At 37.7% G+C, this 25,513-nt stretch overlaps 1 protein-coding gene across 2 annotated transcripts in view; it reads right to left on the bottom strand.

Moving 5' to 3' along the window:
- Nucleotides 1–25,513, bottom strand: part of gnao1a (guanine nucleotide binding protein (G protein), alpha activating activity polypeptide O, a) — a 98,035-nt gene that overhangs the window by 61,935 nt on the left and 10,587 nt on the right. For both annotated transcript variants that reach the window (XM_067500112.1, XM_067500113.1), the window contains exon 3: nucleotides 12,012–12,153. In XM_067500112.1, coding sequence (XP_067356213.1) covers nucleotides 12,012–12,153 — 142 coding nt within the window. The remainder of the gene's footprint in view (nucleotides 1–12,011; nucleotides 12,154–25,513) is intronic.

The following is a 25,513-nucleotide window of genomic DNA, read 5'->3' on the forward strand; positions in this document are numbered from 1 at the left end:
CGTGGGAGAGCTGTTAAGCTACAGTAGAAATGGCAATCGCTCAGAACCTGCCGAGAGTTGAACGAGAGTTTGCACATTCAAAGTTGCAAACGTGGAGGGAAATAGGAAACCGTCAAACAGATGCACAAGACAATGAGAGATAAATATGGAAAAAAGGAGAAAGAAACAAGATGACAAAAACAAGGAGAGAAAGAAAACAAAGAAAACAGTTACAGGAAAAGTCGAATTAACAAAAATGAAAAGAAGTAGAAAAAAGAAATTAATAAGGAGAAAGTTGACATTAAAAGCTGAAAGAAAAACAAAGGAAGTTAATAAGTAAGATAAAATTAAAGAAGAAGAAGGCATTTAAAGGGAAGTTGATATCATAAAAGGTACAAACCATTTAAATACTAAACATTGAAAAAACTAATACTTTTATTTTAAAAAACACTTTTATTTTGTGTGCGTTTTCCGTAGGTCAGTGATGCATGTTTCTACTGTAGCTAGATTTAATTATAAACTCATTCTACAATTTAAATGTTCTAATAAAAAAACAAACAAACACTTTAATAAAGATATTTTAAAAGTGCATACCCTCATTTTACCTACTACTCATTTTACCATTTAAATGCAACAAAATTCAGAAAAGTATAAAAAGGCTACTATTGTGTAAGTCTTCTATAAGTCTGGTGTGTGTGTGTGTGTGTGTGTGTGTGTGTGTGTGTGTGTGTGTGTGTGTGTGTGTGTGTGTGTGTGTGTGTGTGTATCTACAGGGAGAAAAACTGTCAGGTAAAGGGACACAGCTCTGAGGCTGATCACATGACGCGATTCTTCTGTTTGTTACCATGACAACGACTGCTGCTAGTCTGCTGAGTCGCTGACATTTGCTGATGACAGGCTGTAAACTGCTCAGACTTTGCCTCGTAAAATGAGCAAAATGCAAAAAAGTATTAGTCCTACTGAAAAAACATGAGTGTCAGAAGGCTTCGCTGAACATGGTAATATACTTTATTTGAAGGTACTCAATAAAATGAAGGCATGGTGGTGATTTCGTTTGTGTTTTCAGGAGAATTTCTTGACTTCCATTTAATGCGCTCTATTGGGAGTTTCAGAAGACACTTTCTCCACTTCTGGCCACTTACAGAAAGAACCATTAGCCCTGTCACTATGAGAGTTCCTTTTCTGAAAAAACACAAAAATACTTGTTTTAATGTACAATTTGTTTATGAAAAGATGAAAGTTGGCTGAAGAAAAGAAACAATTAGAAAAAAGTTGAGAAGTTAGAGTGCGTGTGATGTCACCGACTCTAGCTGCGACCAACGGTCCGCCAAACTACAACAAACTATCAAGAAGGAGATGGCGACAGAAAAACTGCGCAAAAATAATATTAAAGAGTCAAGATAACATACATGTGAGTTGTGTGTTTCACAAAGCTCTCTTACCAGAGAGGATGTGATGAGGTAAGAGAAAAGGGGAGGATACTGAAAATAAACAAAGAGAGAAGTTAAAGAGGAAATTCAAAGGGAACTCAGCACTGCAGGAGAGTGGCAGACACACACACACACACACACACACACACACCAAACACACACAGACACAGACAACTTCAAACATCTGAATGTGAGTGTGTGGAGTGTAGGCTCTGTCCATACAATGACCTTCTCAACCTGGCTGGAATCTATAATCTGTCTCACACAGTGGATGCTGTGGACACACATAAAGTTTGGTGTGCACAGTCATGCTCTCTTATGATGACAAATTAGTGGTGGCACCACATGCACTAGAAGCATAATGATTTATAGTTAATTCACACAAATGACCTGCCTGCTCTTAATAATTATAAATTCTGCTACTATAAACGGTTTAATGTCCATGACCGTGTGAGTGAAACTAGGTATCTCTTTTTTATTAGCAAGTGATTCACAAACTTAACTGTACAAAAAAATTGGGTCAAACACATTTTTGGGTCAGCCCACAACAGAGCAGCAAATTAGGAGGAGCAATGAGTTCTGGGTTTATTTTTAGAGGTATGCAGTTACAAATTAAGTTTTTACTTTTGCTGTAAACAGCAGCCTTATTAGCCAATAGCCATGTTTGTTGCAGAAAATAACTTTTTCTCATCATTTGGTATTATGAATGACACACCAGCTTCATTAGCAAACAAGCCACATCAGAAACTCAATGGAAACCCCCATTTTGCATTTCTTTCATCATTCTTCATGAAAAATCAAAGTGCCTTGTTCAAGCTTTTTTTAACATTCTAAGTCTAATTGGCAACAACAGCACAAACTATTATTATAAGTTAAAACTGGAGTGATTTCAAAAGCGTTCATTATTGGTTTAGTTTTTAAGAAAAAAACTGCCATGTAATAAAAAGTGGCAGAGCGGATACCTGTGTAACAGATTCATACACATCTCTAAAACTAACCAATGCTCATCCTTTAAAATTATTTTTTTAACATCATAAACACACCAAGTCACATGACATTTTTTCTAGGTAATTAGCTATGTAATTAATCTCAAAGGATTCTGAATGAGTTTTCTTACTTCTGGAAGGCAACCTAGAAGTTTTGGCTTCATTTTAGCTCCCTAGACCGTAGTTGCCAACTTGATCCAAGATGAAGATTGTAAATTTTTAACATGAGCCAACCAGGAGTAAATACTGCATTTGTTGGCAACCATTTTCAGAACTGACTTAAATAAAACTACTATGTGAAATATCATAATTTTCCCACATTTTTTTAGTGGCATCAGTGAGCCACTAACACAGGTTATACTTAAAATGGTTTTCATCTTTTCATAGGGTTTGGTTACCGTAAGAAACCACAAGCTCTATTCGTTACAGCATTGTTCTTTGGTTTACACCTACACCGCTCAATGACCTTTTTGTTTGAAATTCAGATCATTCACAGATTTGTCTAGTGCAACTTTAAAACTTTTCATACAAATTAAAGTGGTTTGTTAGGGTTTGTATGAAAGTGAAACAGCAGTCCAGTCATACTTACATTCACTTTACACTTAACTGTGCCCATTTGCAGGTGGTTTATTCTTTAATGAGCAGAGGGAACATTATCATTAGTGGGGCGTTGTTCATATACACACAACCTGAAACTCAAACTCATACAGACACATGCGCGCACACACACACAAAACCCATGAGGGTAACTACCTGGTTTCCACAACAACAGCCTGTAGCATGTCTGCCAGCTTCTTCGCTCTGTCTATTGCTGTCTATCCCTTCATCTTATCCCACTATCTCCCTTATATTTATTCTACAAATGTGTATTAGATCCACAGTAAACACTGTAAAGGCAAGATGAAAGAAATAAGAGGTAAGAATCAGTCCAACTATAATACTTTGGGAAGTTATGCTGCAAATGAGTTGTCTTCTATCTTTCTGTCTTACCTGATATTTAAAGGCGAGGGTAATAAAATGTGATGACAAAATAATGGGAATCACTCTAACTGAGGTTAGCTAGAAAAAAGTGTTAATTTATGTTTTGACCTGTAATAGATCTCCTGCTTGTGCTCTGTGTGTGTGTGTGTCTGTGTGTGTGTGTGTGTGTGTGTGTGTCTGTGTGTGTGTGTGTGTGTGTAGCTGACTCTGACTGACTAATATAAACAAATAAGGTTGAACATGTAAGCGCATACATAATGCAAGGTTGGTGAATCTTCACAAAAGAATTGTGTGGGTAATGCATCAGAAATACAACAACACACACACAAGCACACAATCAAATAGAAAAACAAAAATCACAAGCTATTGCTTTAGGCTCACTCACACACAGCGATGCTATTCAGAGATCAGTACAAAACCTTAAAACTGAATTGCCGTAGAGTTGACATACATATGCAGTTTACAGGAATAATGGGGCCCGATAAATGCAGGCTTCTCATTTCTACTCTTTCATCTGAAATTACAACTGCGGCTAGAAGATTTGATCAGCTGCAGCAAGGTAACTAAGCTGATTTTGCGTTTCTTGAGTTGGATGAAAACTGTCTCCAACTGATGTTATTGCTGTGCAATGGCAGAAACTCATGATTTCAGTGAGGGATCAAAGGGTAGAGAGGCACAATATGATAGAAAAAGTATGCATATTGAAGCCAAGTCCCAAAAAAAAAAAAAACAGTCACCTGATGGCAATATCCATAACATGCATATTTGCATATTTGCTTACCTAAATTCTCCTGACAATTTGTACAGACCTGCGAGCTCCATCCATGTGCAGGGTCAAGCACAGAATCTAGACTTTGTGCATTCTCACAGTGTTTGGACCTACCACAGTACTTGCGATGCATTCTATTATTATGGCAACACGTCACTGTAATATTACTTTTACCAAAAATAAACAGTGTAAAAACTCACAAATAAAATGCTATGAATAATAACAATTAATTATCCCCCCAAAAAATAACTTGTTACAACATGCTTTTGTTGTTACTACAGCAAAGACTGATTTGAAATCCAACATTCAACATTTAATATTCGTATTTGTCATGCATGTACAAGTCACTATTTGCACCACCATAAGCGTGAGGTGGCATGTAAGATGGAAGTGCAAATTCATTGATAGCAGCTTCTTTGAATGTTCTTTTTTTCTGAAAACTGGAAACTATAGCATTGAATATATGCATGTCCAGTGTTTCCCACATATACAACATACAGCATACATATTATAGGATTATATCCCATCACTCTACCACACCTGTAAAATCCCTATTTGCTGCTTTTCTGTAAGCTTAATTTAAATTAATTTAAACTGATGACAGAGTAAATAAAACTTGTTTAACAAACAGGCTTCAACACAACTTCCACTGCCTGTGTCAAAGATTGTCTATTTGAATTAAGAAGCATTATTCTGTAGCAACTCTGATTGTGAAGTTTCTGTACTTAACATATAGATTCAATGATACTGATGTAATAACAGAAAAAAAAACTCCTGCTTGTAGAACATACCCCAAATCAAAAACTTTAAAAACTACAGCTTCAAAAATAATCATATAGTTTAATTAGCACATATGAAACAGTTAAAGTAAAATATATATTGTAGGGTTAATTCAGTAGCCTATTTGAAGCAAGTAGCTGTTGGACAGGTTTACCAAAGTCAGTAGGCTGCTGGTGGGGCAGCCACCACCGCAAGTATAAACAAATTCTGTGGGAAACACTGCACTTCTATTTCAAAACTGCTATCAATGTGTGAGTAGGTGTGTCAGATCGCCCTTGGACATTGGCTTGGGGAATGTGTTTCAAGCAAGGCAAATGGGTTGCCTCAGCAACTAACCAAGGCCAGGGAAACAAATTAGCGGTGATGGGGGGGGGTGTTATCAGAAGATGGGAAGAGTGTGTAGAAAAGTTAAAAAAACAAACAAACAAACCAACAACAAAAAAAAAGGTAGGGCAGGTAGAGCAATGCGACTATAGTACTGTACTCTTAGAAAAGAACACAAGGTTCAGGGAGAGAGATAAGTACAGAAAACAAGCCTGTGTTTTGTGTCCTACTCTGAACACCTATTCATATATTGAAACTCCTCATTTTTATTGGTGTGTGAGACATTTTTAAGTCCCTTGGTTATTTTGAAGGGAAGTCAGATGGAGAGTGTATTTTAAACACAGCTCAGTCTGGTCCCTCTGTTTCTTGTCCTCTGTCACATTCTCTCCTTTCTCTCAAGTAATCTCCTCTCCTTCCTTCCTTTTACACTTCTTGGCAACCATATGTTGTTCCTGAACACCTTCTTTGATTTTTAACTGATCACCTTCTGATATTCTTTAGTTTGGTGTTGATTTTCAAGTCACTATAGTCTTTATTTCTGTAACCAAAAAAATATCAGAATATGAAACTACAGAATAATTTGTTTTTGTAATTATTTTACCTCATCAAGAAAACTACTGGTTAAATAACTGAGCAAATGACAGATAAGTAATCAGTAGGAATGCAGAGCCAGAATCTGTTCTAAATTGTCCAATCCATTGGAATTACTTGCCCCTAAGTTTTTTAAAACCCTTTTAATCAATGCAATCATGCAATCGGTTGCATAGTCCAAAAACCCATGTGCAATGACCTAAAATTCATCATCTATGATACTGGAAACAACAAGGAGTCATTGTGTAGAAAAGTATTCAAGTGTTGGGGATAAAAATCTTCATAGCCGGGCCTTTTGTCCCCAGACAAGTAGTTGATCAGACATCAGTAAGGTATAGACAAAGCATTGGACCCTTAAGCTCAATCATTTATGGCCGTGGCATCAATAAAATCAATTCCCATTTAAAATCTGAGTCTGTTTTTGTAAAAATTAGACTTTTCACACATCCAACTTTTCGGAACAAGCCTTACCAGTAGGTGCAATAGATTCTCAGAAAACAAACAAGACCTACCATTCATGATATGCACGCTCTTAAGGCTGTGCATTTGGGCAATTAGTAATGTTAAAAAAAGTAGCAGCATGTCATTCAATCACTGAGGTCATAGATTTTGTGAAAAAACAGGTGTGAATCAGGTGGCCCCTATTTAAGGACGAAGCCAGCACTTGTTGAACATGCATTTGAAAGCCTGAGGAAAAGGGGTCGTTCAAGACATTGTTCAGAAGAACAGCGTACTTTGATGAAAAAGTTGATTGGAGAGGGGAAAACCTATAAAGAGGTGCAAAAAATTATAGGCCGTTCAGCTAAAATGATCTCCAATGCCTTAAAATGGAGAGCAAAACCAGAGAGACGGGGAAGAAAACGGAAGACAACCATCAAAATGGATCGAAGAATAACCAAAATGACAAAGGCTCAGCCAATGATCGGCTCCAGGATGATCAAAGACAGTCTGGACTTACCTGTAATTACTGTGACAGTTAGAAGACGTCTGTGTGAAGCTAATCTATTTTCAAGAATCCCCTGCAAAGTCCTTCTGTTAAAAAAAAGGCATGTGCAGAAGAGGTTACAATTTGCCAAACACATTTTGGCTCCAAGGGCCACAGACAGTTTGTGAGATGACCCCCAAACTCTGAATTCAAGCCACAGTACACAGTGAGGACAGTGAAGCATGGTGGTGCAAGAATCATGATATGGGCATGTTTCTCCTACTATGGTGTTGGGCCTATTTATTGCATACCAGGGATCATGGATCAGTTTGCATATGTCAAAATACTTGAAGAGGTCATGTTGCCTTATGCTGAAGAGGACATGCCCCTTAAAACGGTTGTTTCAACAAGACAATGACCCCAAACACGCTAGTAAACAAGCGAAGTCTTGGTTCCAAACCAACAAAATGAATGTTATGGATTGGCCAGCCCAATCCCCGGACCTTAATCCAATCCAGAACTTGTGGGCTGATATCAAAAATGCTGTTTCTGAAGCCAAACCAAGAAATGTAAATGAATTGTGGAATGTTGTTAAAGAATCATGGAGTGGAATAACAGCTGAGAGGTGCCACAAATTGGTTGACTCCATGCCACACAGATGTGAAGCAGTTTTAAAAAACTGTGGTCATACAACTAAATATTAGTTTAGTGATTCACAGGATTGCTAAATCCTAGAAACAAAAATGTTTTTACAAAATAGTTTTGAGTTTGTACAGTCAATGGCAGACACTGCTATTTTTTGAACACACCCCTTTTAACTAATTGCCCAATTGCACAGCTTTAAGAGCGTGCATATCATGAATGCTGGGTCTTGTTTGTTTTCTGAGAATCTACTGCACCTACTGGTAACTTGTTTGCCACATAGCAATGAAAATATACTAAAAACCTGGATTATTCTGGTTAGTCACATTATAATGCTTATTATTTTTGAACAATACTGTATCAGTCTATCTACGTAAACATAAAGGAAGAGAGTTTTCTGAAGGCACGTGATTCCTTGATTAACCTCCCCTCAACACATGCACACACCACAGTGTCTTGCTTCTTAAATGACTCCTAAATGAGAGTTAAAATCCAGCCCTTAAGCCCTTCTTTTCACCTCTGGGTAAAAATAACATATCAAGACACACACACACACACACACACACACACACACACACCTTATTGTAATCAATAGGTGTATTGTTATTTCAACCATCTATTTTCAGTAGCAATAGCTCAATTGTGATCAAAAATACACTTGCCTTTGGATAAGGTTAAGGCCAATGACACTTGCATGTGTTTGATAAAGAAAGACAGTAAACTGGGTATTTCCACTAATATTGAAGAATACTTGTCACCCAAGACAACCCTTTGATTGCTAGCAGAGTGAGCAAATAAAGTCAACAACAGAAATTATACTGCATTGAAGGAAATTTAACATGTGCAGCTGATGTCACAACCTTCGACATGACCACAGTAAACAGACAAACAGACATTTGGCAAAAAAAGAAGAAAGTTTAACTTTAAGATGTTTAAAAACACGTTTAGAAATATTTAATCTAATCTTTGCATAGCCTGTTCAAGTGTGTCTCAATGTAGTGCACTTCCTGTTCAGGTGCAGATATGCCCGCTACTGCCACTTGCAGAATGGATGCGGGTGATACCTAATTAGGTGGCTGTAATAAACAAATTTGCACCAGAATGAGAAACAGGAACAGTAATAAAATATACTGTGGTTACTTAAACATTAGATCCTTTTCTATTCTAATTTTTTTTTTAACCATTTTGGTATCAAAACATGGAATCTGACATCAGCTGCGCAATAAGAACCAGAGTTTACATGCAAATCAGAATTAATAAAATTCAAAAAATACCCAAACCTGCATGCTTTGGCACCCATAACCCGCCCTATTGCATTTACAAGTTAATATACGGACATGAATCTGTACTGTAATGTACTGCACATATTGGTTGTAAAGGTCACATATGGTATATGGGTATCATCTTCTACTTTTCATCTCTAATTAACCTCACTCAATTGCCCTGTATCAAGCTTGAACTGATGTTCTTCTGTGGACAGACTCATAATCCTCAATTAGCATATCATATAGTCAACTTGTGTGCTGTAGGATTTAAAGGACTTAAAACCAGGTCTGAGCTAGATTGGCATAAAGGAATTTTGGCACAAGCATGGCAGGGTTAGTTTGCAGTAATTCCCATTAGTCCCCGAACGAATGTTTGTGTAGACTGTTTGATAAATAAAAGACCCTGGGTTACAAAGAGTTCACATTATGGTGTCAAAGCCTAGCAAAAAGGAGAAGTATAAATGATAACTTTAAAATAGAAAGGCTGAAAATCATTTTAATAATTTTTAAAACATAATTTATCTCTTGGCTCTTATAATGTATCTCTCTTGGCTATTGTAGAGACTGTATTTTTTTAGAGTTTCGAAAGACTACATTGTCAGATTGTAGATTCTTACAAAACACTCAATAAAGTATCTGCAAACAATCAATATGTTTTTGCTGCTTCTGTTGTGGATTGTAGTTTCTGCCTGGAAAATGATGGCAAGCAGTTATTAAAAAGGATGAAGAAAATGAAGAAACACAAATGAGCTAGGATTTCACCTTTGCTCATCCACCCCCAGCTGAAAGCACAAAATGTGCTGTGCTAAAACAGACCCAGTAGAACACTGCTCAATATACACGTTTAACTGGTCAAAACTGTGCTGTGAGTAAATGAGGCCCCTTTTCGACGTGCACTGGAATTCGGACATCCTGACTTTTTTAGGAGGGGGTGTACATGTGAATGAAAATGTCTGCATGAATAGTTGCCGACGTTATCCGGATTAAATCCTTCGAGCCCCCTAGTGCAATGTACATATTATGTGCACGAACTTGTGCATGTAACACACTGCACAAGTCTGTCCTGAATTGTCGGGAAGATTAAAAGGGAGTGAGCCTTTCAGGGAATCACAATCCTTTTCACTTTGGCAACCTCCCACTGTGAGTTACACTGCCTTGCAAAAGTATTCATACCCCTTAAGCTTTTGTCACATTACAACCACAAACGTAAATTTATTTTATTCAGATTTTATGTGATAGACTACACAAAGCGGTACAGACTTGTGAAGTGATAAGAAAATGATAAATGTACAATTTATAAGTTTAAAGCAAAATTAGGTTATAAAAAAAAATATCCCAAACTTTGAACATGTCACGGAGCACTGTAAAATCTATCATCCAAAATTTAATAGTGCATGGCACAACTGCAAACCTACCAAGACATGTCCGTCTACCTAAACTGACAGGCCAGTCAAGGAGAGCATTATCTGGAGAAGCAGCCTCCACAGTCTCTGGAGGAACTGCAGAGATCTACAGCCCAGATGGGAGCATCTGTCCACAGGACAAGTATTAGTAATGCACGCCACAAATCTGGAGTTTATGCAAGAGTAGCAAGGAGAAAGCCATTGTTGAAAGAAAACCATAAGAAGTTATGTTTGCAGTTTGCAACAAACCAAGTGGGAGACACAGCAAACGTGAAAGAAGGTGCTCTAGTCGGATGAGACTAAAATTTAATATTTTGGGCCTAAATGCAAAACATCATGTGTGGCTGAAGCGTAACACTGCACATCACCCTGAACACACCATCCCCACTGTGAAATATGGTGGTGGCATCATCATCATGTTGTGGGGATGCTTTGTCTTCAGCAGGGACAGTGAAGCTGGTCAGAGTTAATGTGAAGATGGATGGAGCCAAATACAGGGCAATCTTAGAAGAAAATCTGTTAGTTTGCAAAAGACTTGAGACTGGGGAGGAAGTTATAAGACCGTAAACATACAGCCAGAGCTACAATGGAATGGTTTTAGATTAAAGCATACTCATGTTTTAGAATGGCCCAGTCAAAGTCCAGACCTAAATCAATTGATAATCTTTGGCAAGACTTGAAAATTGCTGTTCACAGACCCTCTCCATCCAACGAAAAACATTTCACGCTCTAGATGTGCAAAGATGGCGGAGACATACCCCAAAAGGCTTACAGCTGTAATTGTAGCAAAAGGTGGTTCTACAAAGTATTGACTCAGGAGGGCTGAATACAAATGCATGCCACACTTTTGAAATATGCATTTGTAAAAAATCTTGAATACTTTTTTATAATTTTCCTTTCACTTTACAATTAAATGTGTAATTTTTCTAGGAGTATGAATACTTTTGCAAGGCACTGTACATGTCTTAAAGGCCAGTCCGTAGAATGTCCAAGGCTGAATTCTATCAACATTGTCCAGACTTCATATGTGAAACAGGCTTGACATACATCTGTCTTTGTCCTTGTATCATCTACTAGTTGTGAACCTATGGTATGCTGACTCCCCTACATTTCTATCGTTCTGCACTTGAGGCTGAATCGATTCCAATATGTAGCGTTACGTAACATTTATCTCTGACTTGCATAACATAACACTTTGTACATTTCCTTATGTGTGGGGGTGGGAAATCATCTTGTTTTAGGGATCTCTCTCCATCATTCCCCTGTTCCACAACAAAGTACTGTAACACCAGTTTCATGAAGCTATAAACACCTTCCACCCACAGTACATTTCATGGTTAATGTGTGTATTTACTACTTATACATTCACTGCACACAGGAACAAACTAATCTGCATGATGACTAAACTATTTTCTTGCATTGTCAATAACAAATATACTTGAAGTACAAGGACTGTCAAAATAATGTGATATTCTGTATAGATATCCATAGAGAGACATTTTTTTTCAGGAGGTCAGAGAAATGACCTAAAGATAGTAGAGATTGCTGTCTTGCTAACAGATATTTTATCGGGTATGATATAAGAGCTGGGCTCCTGGTGCTCTAGTTGAAAGACAGTAACTGTGTACAGCACACATTGCCCTCTCCCTGAACTCCATCAGTTCTTGGGTATTCATCCACAGACTACTTGCTGCTTTCAGGACTGACGGTTGAGCATTTGGAGCTCACTGTTTCTTGCTGGTTGACATCTCCATTTAGGCTTTTACAGTTCACACTTGTGAACTTGAGAATATAAACAATCTTGAGACATTTCCATCTGTGACAGCCTTGTTTCTTGGGCTACATTTCAGCGGGACTGTAAAGTTATTGATGGCATGTCCTTTACGTGTTGGCTGGATGTGCTTAGGAAGTGTGTGCAAAAACGACGAGTGCTGACCTTTCGTTCTTTGTCTCCATACTCCAGACCCAGTGTGTCCATGGCACGTACTATGGCAGCCAGAGACTGGATGGTGTTGCTGTAAACAACAGGCTTGTACTGCTTTACGTCATCGCCAGAGAAACCGTCCTCGTGGATGATCCTAAATACACACAAATGCACATAGGTTAATTAGCGGGTCAAGCAGTGTTGCTTTTATGCAGAATAAAATCTCCTTGTATAATTGCAAAGGTTTTTAACAATGTACAGTTGATCTGTTCCTGGGTCATATTAGAATATTTTGGTATACAAAGGAGAATGGTGCAGGAAGTTAAAGGTGGTTTGAAGGGGGGGTTACAACAAAAACATAAATGAAAGAGAGCGAGGAATGGAGGGAGGGTCCTTAACCAGTAGGCTAAATTGACATTTAGCTGCACAGAGCTTGCAGCAGCCTATCCTGCTGTTTTAAATGTCATCCCGTCTTTCACTGCAGCTAAGACAAGGACACACAAACTGACACACATGAAGCCAGTTAGGCAGACAGACCATGCAGATGGACAAATCAGACAAAGTCAAACACATAGAGACGACGGAGAGACAGGCAGCAAAGGACAACAGGCAGAACAGAAAACTACTGCCTGATACAGACAGACAGATACAGGTTGGAAAACTACTGTGAGGTTATTCAAACAGACACCACTCCCACACATAAATTAACTGGGATGAACAAGCCCCCCGGACAGAAAGAATTAAGAACTGAACTAAGATACCTCTAATCACATTTTAACCACCTCAATCCACTATCCACTATGAATATCCCCCATGTTAAATGCTAATAATTGAGGTGCTGCCCTTCTGAAGAGTCACAAAGATTGTATTAGACAGTCAGTCATAAAAATGTCCTCATAATCTATGATTACCAATTATTATTATTATTATTATTATTTTTATTTGTAAATGTTAATAGAAAATATTTAATTGCATTTATTTTAAATTATTCACCTATTTATTAATATATAGAACAAGAAAATACACTGGGGAGAAAAAAATAAAGAAACACTGATTTGCAATTTGCAAACCCTCTCTGAATGCTGACCCAGACCTTGTTGCTGCCCTGTACTTTGGTGATTAGATTAATTAGCTTGCTGTACTGTCAATGAAAATATGATTGCATTTATAAAGCAAAACTGAACCCTTGTTATAATTATTAACTTGAAATGCCAGATATAATAAAGTGATCTTCTAAAGGAAACAATATTTGTACTTTTGATGGAAATTAAAAAGTAGGGAGTGCTTTAATTGTTCTCCACTGATCCTGTTTAACAATACTAATGCAGCCATGTTTAAACAGTGCTATGCTCTGCTACAGTATGGTCCACAGCCCACGTCACCTATGTCCTGTAAGCCCGCTCTTCACCGGGAAGAATTTTGCAGCATGTGTTCCTTCTGCATCAGTAATGCTGCTGCAACACTCTGTGACCCATAGTCAGTCACACTCCAAACCCTTGAACCTGCGGCTCTTCAAAGCACCATCAGCATTTAAGTAATTAGATGCGTTGATCCAGATGTGGAGTTCAGCAGTGATGCCCATATGCACCAAAGAGAGACATTTTTTCCCTCAAATAGATTTAGTCACCTAAACCATGTCCTCTGTGCGTAAAATTATTACATGATTTACATGTCTGCTTGCTTATGGCACCACATAACCTATCATCTTGTAAAGCAAAACAGTGCAAGGGCTAAATCCAGCTCGACAACAGATAATGGAGGTGCGATCAAATACAAGAATGGACAGAAGAAATTCATATGCACACTAAACCCCAACTAGGTATGGACAATATATTGTTTCAGCATCGTCACTGCAAGGTACACATGTACAATATTCACATCAAAGAACGTGCAATATCAAGTGAGGCAAATACCGACACTACATAAAAAAAAACAGATGACGTTCCTCCAGAAGTTAACAAATGTATAAAACTACTTTATCTCCAAACTCAGCGCTCACCTGTTTATGCGTTTGGTGCACAAAAATCAGTACAAAAAGAAAACAATATCGCAATGTAAGTTTTTTCCAATATCGCACAGCTTTACCACCAACTCCACAGGGGTTTCAATTACTTAAAGTTATGGTAGATTGCCTTCAGTTTCCTAATCTGTCAAATTGACGGACAGTCTTCAGATTTTTAAATCATTATTAAAATTCTGTCAATGACTCAAAATATTAATTTAACGTGAGCTCTGCCACCCACCAGGCTTGCTTGCTAATGCTAATGAGGTAGTGTCTGAAATTTTAAGTCAAAACCATAAAATTATTGCTCTCAGCAGACAAGCATAGGGAAATAATGGCTTCTACTGAATAACTAACCCCTTGTTGATGTCTTGGCATCTTTAGGAAATACAAATATGCTTAAAAAGTTTGACAATAACATTTTAAAAACTAGATAAGGAAAAAGGCTCAGAACCAAATAGGCAATTACTGTAGTATTCTGTATATGCATAATCTTAAACAAGATATTGTTGTACTTGCAAAGCATCAATAACTTCACATTTTCATGGGTTTTCAGACACTTTCAAACCATTCACATACACACACACACACAATGTGTATGTTATTAAACCTCTAACCTGTTTTTTTTTTTGAATATTTGATTAAAAAGTGTCCTTATGTGCATCTGTATGCAAGTTTCTATGTGTTAAGTCCATTATTTAAGCTGTGCGAGTGTGTTTGTGGTATACAGCACAGTCCTGGGCAGTTTAATGTTACAGATCAATCAGGCAGCCTGCCACTTCTAGATAAATACACTGGGCTTGCATTTACATCGGTGACTTTCACACAAGGCACAGATCTATACTTTAATGTATAATATGCACATCCACTAACGTATGCATCTAAAAGGATTACATATAGACAAGCAGCATGGGCATCCATAAATGACTTTTCCATCATAGCAGAAATCTGATATCTACTGTCTGTTTTGTAGGCCCTGACATAGATAAGTCACCTGTCCAGGCTGTACCCCGCCTATCGCCCAATGACTGCTGTGGTAGGCTACAGCCACACAAAACCGTGAACAGGATGAGGGGCTACAAATAATGAATGGATGAACAGATCAGTTTTATAGCTCTAAATGTGCAATGCCTCATTTATATTCCTAAATCTCAACAACTTGCCTTCCAAACTGCCAAAAAGAGACCATTTCCCAAAGTCCTTTCTTCATCTTTTCTTGCACCAGACAGGTGAGACTACAAAACCCTCTCAACTGGATGCTGAAGCCTTATTGGAAGTAATGTATGGAGCTAAAGATGCCAGTAAACAACTGAAGTGTATTTCACAGTACCATGAAACAAAAAGAAGATAAAAAGCATAACTAGGAACTCCCCAAAGTAGGATCGGGGTACTGAACATTAAGAGTAAATTTTTCTAACACAACATCTTTCTAACAAATATGATGCCGTTTTAAAATAAGGGTTATGCAATAAAAAAATAAATGCATTTGGTAAATATTTTTCTAAACCTAGATTGTAACCTAATTCGGGGCAGAACCCTTACAAAATTGATGTTAATGCCCTTAACCCAGAAATATGAAGCGACAAAGAAAGAAACAAAGGATAAGAGAGAATACAGCTAAAAGAGAGAAGAGCACTTTAATGAAGCAATAATTTAAGATTAGTGTCATGACAAGTGTTCTTAGATGTGTATCACATGATTTTGTTTCAAGTGACCATGTGTGTGTGTGGGCTGGCCTGCTGACTTGAGCTTACATGCATGAGGTCCTTTTCTCATTACTCACTCTCCAAGCTGTCAGCAAAAACAAAGCACTGTGTGTGTGTGTGTGTGTGTGTGTGTGTGTGTGTGTGTGTGTGTGTGTGTGTGTGTGTGTGTGTGTGTGTGTGTGTGTGTATGTGTGTGTGTGTGTGTGTATACATATGTGTGCAATTTCCCATCACTTTGGCATAACCTGCAAGATGACCTGAAATATAGTTTAGCTTCATACTGGGCCAGACAGATGGACAGAGAGACAGACATATGGGTAATTTAACCACAATATTATTCCATGATATCATTATATGGCTGCCAGTCTGGAGGCCAAATAAGCAGGTGTTTAATATCATGACAGCAAGCATTTATAGTGCATTAATGTAAAGCCATTTGAAGCCTTTTACAGAACATTTTAATTAAAGAATATCATGTTTAAATCTTATTTAATTTTTGTGTAAGTTGCATGAAACTGTAACAAAGACTATATGTCAAGTAAGTATATGAGGATGCAGCTGCTTAACCATTCAAGAGAGATAGTCACAAGCAAAAAAAATGAAACTGTTGCCACCAGATCCAGATCCTTCCATAGTTCTACATTTTCATCGTGTGGCAAAAAGTCGCTTTTTTGAGGTTTTCGGAATCATGAACAGAATAAATAAACACCCCACTTTCCAAGTACCACAGCATTACAGAGACCATCTGTGGAGCAGTGAGGGCTCCACGCTGTCTGGTGTTGTATCTTTGGACACAGCAGCCAACATAAATATTGGATGCCACTGACGAACTGTCAGTACCTCCAAGTCAGATATGGGATGATTCTTATATGTATGAATGCTTGTCTGAGTATTCTATCAGCTAGTACATTTCACAATGGTGTGCCTTTTGTTGGATAGAGGAAACAAGAATGTGACTTTAGTTTATATATACACTACATATTGCCCTCATCAGGGATTTGATAGAAACCACCTTTCCAACTTAAACAACTGCAATAATAATGGTACTTATCAAACCTGTAACGCCAATAAGAGTAAACATAAGCTATAATGTATAACATTAGGCCTTAAAACAAAAATAACTATCACATGAATGTATATAAAAATTAATGTTATATTCAAAATAACAAAAGGCATATTCAAATGAATTACAATATATGTATAGCTTTTTAAGGGAGTATAATTAAAAAACAATATGCAACATATAAGTAGAATGACAGATGAACTAACAGGTAATTCACTAGGACTCATCTTGGCCTGGTTATAGCTACAAAAAATAAATTTCCATAGTAATTTAATTTAGCTTAATATAACCTGCAACTGAGTCATGGCTAAATGAACCCATGTTAACTGGAAAATCCTGACTTAACCCTTTATCTTGCTTTTGTACAATACCTTCCAGGATACTTGAAAGCTGTGTATACATGTACATGAAGCAGATGATAAATCTAATTTCTCCTCAACCTCAAACTTATTTGAAGTATGACTGCACAGTGAAAGATTATTCTTTTTTTTTTTGTCCTTTTGGCTTATCCCGTGAGTTCAGGGTCGCCACAGTGGATCATTATCCGCATGTTGATTTGGCACAGTTTTTTTTTACGCCGGATACCCTTCCTGACGCAACCCTCCTCCATTTCTACCGGGCTTGGACCGGCACTTCACAGCTGGGGAGGGGAATGGGCTGTTAGAAAGATGATTCTTTTTGACTTTCTTTTTTCTTTTGTTTTACTGTGTTTGTGTCACTTTGCAGACAGGGAGAGACAGGAAAAATGATAACAGGCATAGATGACACATTGAATGAACTGTATAAAAAGTAAGATAAAAGTATCTGTAGTGGACAGACACTTATTTTGCCTTATAGTTTTATTTATAGGACTGGATACTGAAATTCAATATTTTTATGTGACAGAACGAATTGCTTTAATACTATTGAATATCAAAAGGTGCCTCGTCATTTAATACCAAATTTCAGTACCTAAGTAGTAAATCTATTTAGCATCAGTGAGCCAATGCATTTTTATATTGTATAAGTGTAAAAATGCCAAGGTTCTGAAAAATAAAAGATGGGTCATATATTGTGATTCTTATTTGTTGAAATTGATTTAATTAAATTGGTATCAAAGAAATGATCATCGGGGACCAGTATTGAAGTCAAGGTATCCATATGGAATTTTTTTTTAATACTCAGCACTTTCTATGCTTTAATTGTTTTTGACTGGAATTTGGGCAGACTTTGATTTAAAAACGAGGGGTCACATTAATTATTCTGCCTTTCACTTTGCTGCTTGCCCAGTCTGCAGCCGCATGTGCGATTGTAGAGAGCTGATTAGAAACTTAATTTTGTGTTTACAAGGCAAAGAAATCAGCATTCTCAAAATAAATTCACATGGGTAGATCAGGTTTCCCTGATCACCTACCCCTATTATTTAAACCAAGTTACATGACAATTAAGAAGTCAGCTTTCCTAGGAAAGCCAATTGTAACGTGATTACTTAAGTGCATGTTAATGCACTATACAACATGCTGTATAATACCGTTTTTCAAAATCTGCATAACATTAGTCCATCCTATGGATCAAGTACACATCTCTTAATATTTCTGGTTTAAGCTACTACCTTAGATTGTGGTGCAACAATCATGTACAAAAGAGCAGTTTTCATTACTTTATTATATGGTGAGGAGGACCACATTTAAGAGCATCTGTTTACATTTAATCACATCCCATGGTTTCACATACCATTAGTTAACTGGCCAAATATGGCCTTTAGGGATTTTGTAATAGTGTCACATCTTTGTGCATTGAAATAAAACTAATATAAATGTTAGCATTTTTTAAACATCAGCTTATTCTTGCAGGTTTGTTTATTCAGCATATGGCCAACAGTGTAGAGAATAATGTCTAACAGACACTAGCATCACACTGCAAGACACATTTATTACACAAGCCACTTTCACACATTCACTGGAATTCTGACATTCTCCGGACTCTGTCCTGCTGTGGTGTCTGTGAGAATGCAAATGTCTGAGTGAGACAGAGTTTCTCTGTGGGAATGCTTCTGACTCGGACAATCTCCGGGTGTGTGTTACATGTGTGAATCAAAATTTCGCATAGAGTTCATATGTGAAATAGGCTACATTGGCGATTTTATCGGCAATTAAGCAATGGCAACCACTCTTCAGTACAATCTCCCCAGGAGAACTGCTGTGAATCAAACTGACCTTTTATAAAGTAAGTATATTGCTGTTCAGTATGTGACATCTCAGATTTTAAAATGTTTCTGACACAAAAGCACAGATGGGCTCAAGACTATGGAATTTACATTTTATCCTAAGTGAACACTGTGCATACAAAGGGGCATTACAATACACAATACAGCAGGTCAGCATATCTTAGCGAGTAACTTATGGACAAACTACTGGATACCAAACAAAAGAGCGGCCCTTATGGTCCATGAGAGATTTGGGTGCCATATAAACTTTGAATAAATATATATGCACATGCTGTCACTCACACACACACACAGACACACACACACACACACAGTGCATTCCTCTCTTTCCTGTTTTTAATTTTCCCATATACTCATATTTTTTTCCTCACACCTACTCATGTGAACACACACAAACACAAAGCCCACACAACCTACTGAGCAATTAGGTCTTTATCTCCGTTCTGGATTGTTGCTACCACTGTTTGTCCTGACACAAGCACACAGACCCACACATACATGCATCCGTGTGATTAGCTCTTTATCGCTATGCTGTGCATCCACTCACTTGTGGTCTATGTCGACAGCTCTTAGTCGTGACAAAGTGCACGCTGACTAAGTCCTGTCAGCACTGCTAGACAGAGTTACTTACTCTGTGCGTGTGTGTGTGTGTGTGTGTGTGTGTGTGTGTGTGTGTGTGTGTGTGTGTGTTTTTGTAAGTGTTGGAACACTCAAACAGTGAAAAAGTATTAGGGGATAAAAATGGGATGGGTGATAATGGGTATAGAAAGACGGCACAAAAGAAAAGGGAGATAATCCGAAAAAAGAAGCTATAAATAACCAAAGGTGTTAGTAACACCCCCTCCACCCTGACTGATACACACACACGCTGTGAAATGGAGGCATCATCTGCTCTATCATTTGGCTCCCCTCACTTGTTATAACACTCTGAGGTCAAGGAGCTGCATTCTGAGCACACATACTATCACACACACTTCTGTGCCCTCTATCTATTTATCTTCACATAAGCCATTATGTAGCCATTGAAGGTCTGCAGCTTTAGAGATAGGAATGTTGGTCAGTCCACCATTTTGGTCCAGAATCTATGGACCAAAATGAATCTACCATTTTGGTCCAAAGTCTGCTCTGAAAATCCGCATGAACATTCATGTTAACCTGTTATCACTTTAGTGATACCCAGATTTTTTTTTAGCACGCCAATGAGTAAAGCATTCAATTTGTTCAATAATTTAGATCATGGTCAATTATTGTTGACCTTCCCACTAGCTGTGCTAAGTACTAATTAGCAAATGTCAGTATACTAAACGTGCTAAAACATGTAACCATAATACAGTCTTTACTCAGACTATGTTAGCCAGCTGTTGTTAGCATTTTCTGAAACATTTCATTGTGTCAATGTACAACCTCTCACAGCCACCAGCATGGCTGCAGCCTCATACTATCATTTTACCATTTCATCATTATTCTTGTCCAAAGGGAAAAAATAAAAGCTTTTAAAAGAGGTCTATGACTTTATTCAGAATGTATAATACAGTTGTCAGAAGAGAAAGTCCACCAGAATTTGCTTATCTTTAAGATATGTATCAAACTGTGTTAAACAGTATTATACAATAGCGTACACACAAACAGCTTTCTCTTAAGCATATTCAAAGCAATTAATTAGCCGACAATCTGGCTATGATTATTGTTATTGTGAATGAGAGACCATGGACAGAAATGATATTTGTTATTTTTTAGTGTTTTACTTAAACAATTTTCGAGCATTTTACTCACTTTCACACACAGTAACAAATCAAATGAAGCAAACTACATTTATAATCTAGTAAAATCTCATCTGGGCTCCGTTTGTTCCCCCTCTTCCCATCCACTCTGTGCATGAGGAGCAGCTAGCTTTGAAGAAATATAAATTTCATCTGAATCCATCTAATAGTGGTTGAGATATTCCAGTCTGGTTCAATATGATGGACTGGACAACATGTAAAGTATTGCTACCCATATAGCCATATGGATAACATAGATAAAAATATTTAACCATTTCTACAGTTATGCATTTGGTACTGTGAAATAAATACAGCCCCCCTGTGTCGACTAGGCTATGTGTCTGACTAGTGTGCACTTTCTCAAATGTCAAATATCAAAACTACTAACAGTAACTATAATGTGAAGAGCTACAACATTTCCATTGTGACACATATATTAGGAGCTTCCACTCAGAGTTCAGTTTGTCAATGTATCCCCTGGTGGAGAGGAACCCTCCTGGATCCAGGTTTTGTCATGTGGTGATAGAAAGATCTTCTACCAAGGGATGAAGCCTGCTTCACAGTAGTTCAGCAGGGATGTTGGGAGCTGCACACACGTGTGTAAACCCAGGCAGATAGGAGAGCAGAATAATTACAGCTCAGTATTACATCTGGGAAGACCTCATTAAATCTGCCATTACCTCTCTGTCTCACTGTCACATGTTATATCTATCTGTTCCCTCCTCTGCCAAGTCCTCTTTCATTCCTTGTTCCAGTGTCCTCTCTCTCCCACTTGCTGTAAATTGTTCTCCTAACATCACACTTGTCTGTCAGTCTCTCCCACTCAATCCCATGATATATTTCCCCTTCTTACTTCTCATTCCTAATTATTTTTTTCCAACTGCTTCATTTTCCTTTTTCCATTTGGACTTAACTATTAATTTTAAAAAAATAGTGTCAATGCACTACGCTCCTTCTCCCTGCCCAATGACTGATTTCCACAGGAAAACACACACAGTGCACTCTTACACACATGCAGCTGTTCACCTGGCACAGATTATTGTGACAGTTGCAGAGAGTGCAGTGTCATAAACCATTGCCAAATGAACAGTTAGGTAACAACAGCTGCAAATAGTGGCACACCCAAAACTTTGAAGTGCAGCCTTGTAATTCAAATTTAATGAATAATGTTTTTATGCATTATGTTTTAATGCCAAATATATTTTTTGCTGGTAAACTAGATGCTAGTATTAGCATCAACAATATACATTTGAAAAAAACAAAATCCACATGAGAGTTGTCTGATACCAAAATTATGAATATGATACAATATGTCCAATAGCAATACTGAAACAATATTACAGCATAAACCCAAAACATTAGAAAAAAGTTACAAATTATAGATGACACAACATGACAATCAACAAATGAAACAAATTATTTTGAAGAATCCTGACAGAAAACAAGATAATTCACTGATCAATATACATTCATGCACTAGTGCAGTGTGACGGCTAATGCTAGGTTTGAGCTTTAACATCAAGAAGTGCAAGACTTTTTTTTTAGGCCCAAATAAAAATGTCTTATGTCTGTTAGATGTTTTCCTCTTTATGCATGTAGGTCTGTTTTTAAAACATATAACAGCATTTATATGGTCTCCAGTGATCTGATCTGATTTATATTTTAATAGTTATCCCTATTTCTGCAACTTAAAATTAAATTTGTTAAAAACAACATTTCTATTTATTTAAGTGTTTAACAAGACTCAATACACTTCCTTGGTGGAGGTCTTCACTCTACTGTGCACATTTTTTGTAATAAAAATAACTGTCAAAATTTTGAGTTAGAAAATCCTAATGACTGTCAGCTACATAAGCACAATAATGACACATTTTTTTTTTTGTGTCTGCTTTTGCTACAAGCAGTGTATTGCTACAAGCAGTGTCTCTCATTCACCATGAGAGATGCCTGCCTGCAGTTATTGTGCTGATGACAGGTACGCCCACCATCCCTGCAGAAAGGCAGTGGAAACAGTGCTGCTCACACACAATGCTCCACTGCTGCACTCTGACGCAACTCAGGAATCAAACACTGTCATTCCCAAATCTCTGCTTAGTATTTTTTGGCTGGTTGAAGTGAAACAGCTAGATTCTAGGCCACATGTGGTCAATTTCTTAGAATCTTTTTCTCTTTTATATTGTAACTGGTTTGACCAATAACACCCCTTTGTTTGAATTACTATCTCAGGTGTGTAGATTTCAAATACGATCCTGGCATCCATCCCTGCTAATCTGTAAGGGCTCCCAATTAAACAATTACTTTCTTTATTGCAAAATGTATATTAATATAGGCCATCTGACAGAAGATCACTCACATTCAAAGATGTTGCAGTTGCAAAATCTTGTCTACAGCCATATTTTGCTGCTTCTAAGGGAATATAATATGTAAATATGTCAACTGTGCTATACAGAAAATCTCATAGCGTTCTACTACAGGCCATCTGAGCTATTGATTAATTTATAAAACCTTACTAATTGACCTTAAAGGAATGAGACAAACATGGACAGGGCAGAGAGATGTAAGGCCACAGGTGTAATCAGGCCATCCCAGATACAAGGTCAAAATGTAATTATTCAATTCTCCTGTCTTAAGCTGTGTCAGTATTAGGTACTTACTTTGAGGGATTCAAATGGCAACCAAAGAGAGTCCAGCAAAGAAATGGGACCTTCCTGATTTCCAATACTCAAATAGAAGTCTCTGGTATGACTGACGCACAGAAAGACACTCTAAACTGGGGTTGTCCAGTTAAACCTTGAACTGCTGTTTAAATGTAGAGGAAATGTTAAATACCCAAGTGTAATAAACAGTTCTTGTGAGTGATAGAGACAACTTTGAGGTGTGTCTCATTCAGGGGCTGCATCCCTCGAAAGCTGCTTTTGAAGACCAGTAATGTCACACCGTCACAAAAGGGCTGTCCCATTTCAAAGGCTTCATTAAACGCAGCTGACAAATGGGTCTACTTTCCCCTGGCAACATATCCCATAATCCTTTTTGCATTGAATTAACTTGATGTTTGTGGCTAGCTAGTGGGTAATCCCACACAGGTAAAGGGGCAAGCTTTCAATAAATGTGTTAAGTTATGTGACATTTGTTCAGCTGCCTAACTGGCTTTTTTAACAAAACATTTTTTTAACAATTAAGAAGTACAGCCACTCCACTACATGTATCCAACTGGCAAAAGCTGGTGACGTAGATAGCCAACCATTTGTAGACCAGACTACTGCATTTTGTTTCAGCTTCAACAGCAGCAATGGACTACATGGTCTACGGAGGCAATATGCCTTCAAAGGCTGTGTAGATCATTCAACAGTATTTCTCATGCTCATGCTATGTTTTTTGTAGAGACAAAATATGGCAGGCAGAATTTCGGAATTATTCTAACCTAAACAGAGGGTTTTTCTGGATTTACAGAGTGACAAGATAAATAAAATCTCCCATGTGATGCAGTGTGATAATGCCAAACACCTGTCATATAAACTACCTTAACTAAAATAACTAACACCCTCAAAGCTTTGTTGCATTGGATGTCAAACTGACTTTATGAAGCACAGGACCCAAAATGCCTGATGAATTTGTGAAAAAGAAAGAAAAAAAAAATCACAAACTCCACTTTACAGGCATATCAATTTGCTGAAGGTTTTCAGGTGCGATAGAAACACAAAAATACAAACTAACCAATCAAACCTACACTCTACCCTTACAAACAAAGGCACAGTCACCATCAGCTGACTTTATATCAGCTGAGTGTGGTCACTGTAACAAGACTCCATTGTCTTGCAGTGCACTGGACTCACATGAAATCTGCCAAATAGGTTTAACACACAAAAACACACACAACCACACTGAGATTTTCACACAAACACAAGTACAGAATAAACACTCATGATTGTTAGTAAGTGAACAATCACACAGACATGTGCACATGCACACAGGCATACAAACACACAACACTTTCCTTTTACAAAAGGCCTTTGTTTTTTATAAGAAGCCCTGATTAGTGCATAGACCCCACACAGTCATACTGACCTGGTCTCATACAACTGTGCAGACCAAGAAAGAGGAAAACAGAGCAGAGAGTGCTAGGGGAAAAACAACCTGTAAAATAACTGAAAGAGTAAGAGGAGAAAGGAAGAAAAAAAAAGAAAGAAACAGACTTACACTATATTCAAAGCAACCGTTGGGTAACCAAATGAGAGAGAGAGAGAGAGAGAGAGACAGAGAGAGAGAGAGAGAGAGAATATATATATATATGGAATATGGCACTTCACTCCCAAGTAAAGTATTAAACTGTGGGTCTGTATAGAGCTGTGTCTATATCATAGTCTCTTTGGCCGCTGCTCCATATAAGGGTTCCACAGTCTGCTACTGACTGTCGTAAAATTCTACAAACACGTTCACTGGATTAGCATCTTCAGGTCAGCTCAATATGTTACCTGCCACTGAAGTTAATTCCAGCTCCTGAGGGATTCCAGGGACTGATCTTTGCCAGTGTGGTCAATATTTCAGACTATGCCTGTCAAGGTGAAAGCTTCTGCAAGCCCATTACTATCTTTGGTTAGCCTGTTGGACTGGCCTCCTATACGTTGGTTATGTAGCTAGTAAAGCATTCCCACCACCAAACATCACAGTAGACTTTGACTCTCTTCAGCGGTTATTTATTTATTGACAACGCCTAACCCTGAATTAATATATAACAGACTACATACGAAGACATATTACATCTACAAAAGGCACCTAA

The sequence above is a fragment of the Channa argus genome, chromosome 4 (assembly GCF_033026475.1).
Source record: "Channa argus isolate prfri chromosome 4, Channa argus male v1.0, whole genome shotgun sequence".
NCBI classification, from domain to species: domain Eukaryota; kingdom Metazoa; phylum Chordata; class Actinopteri; order Anabantiformes; family Channidae; genus Channa; species Channa argus.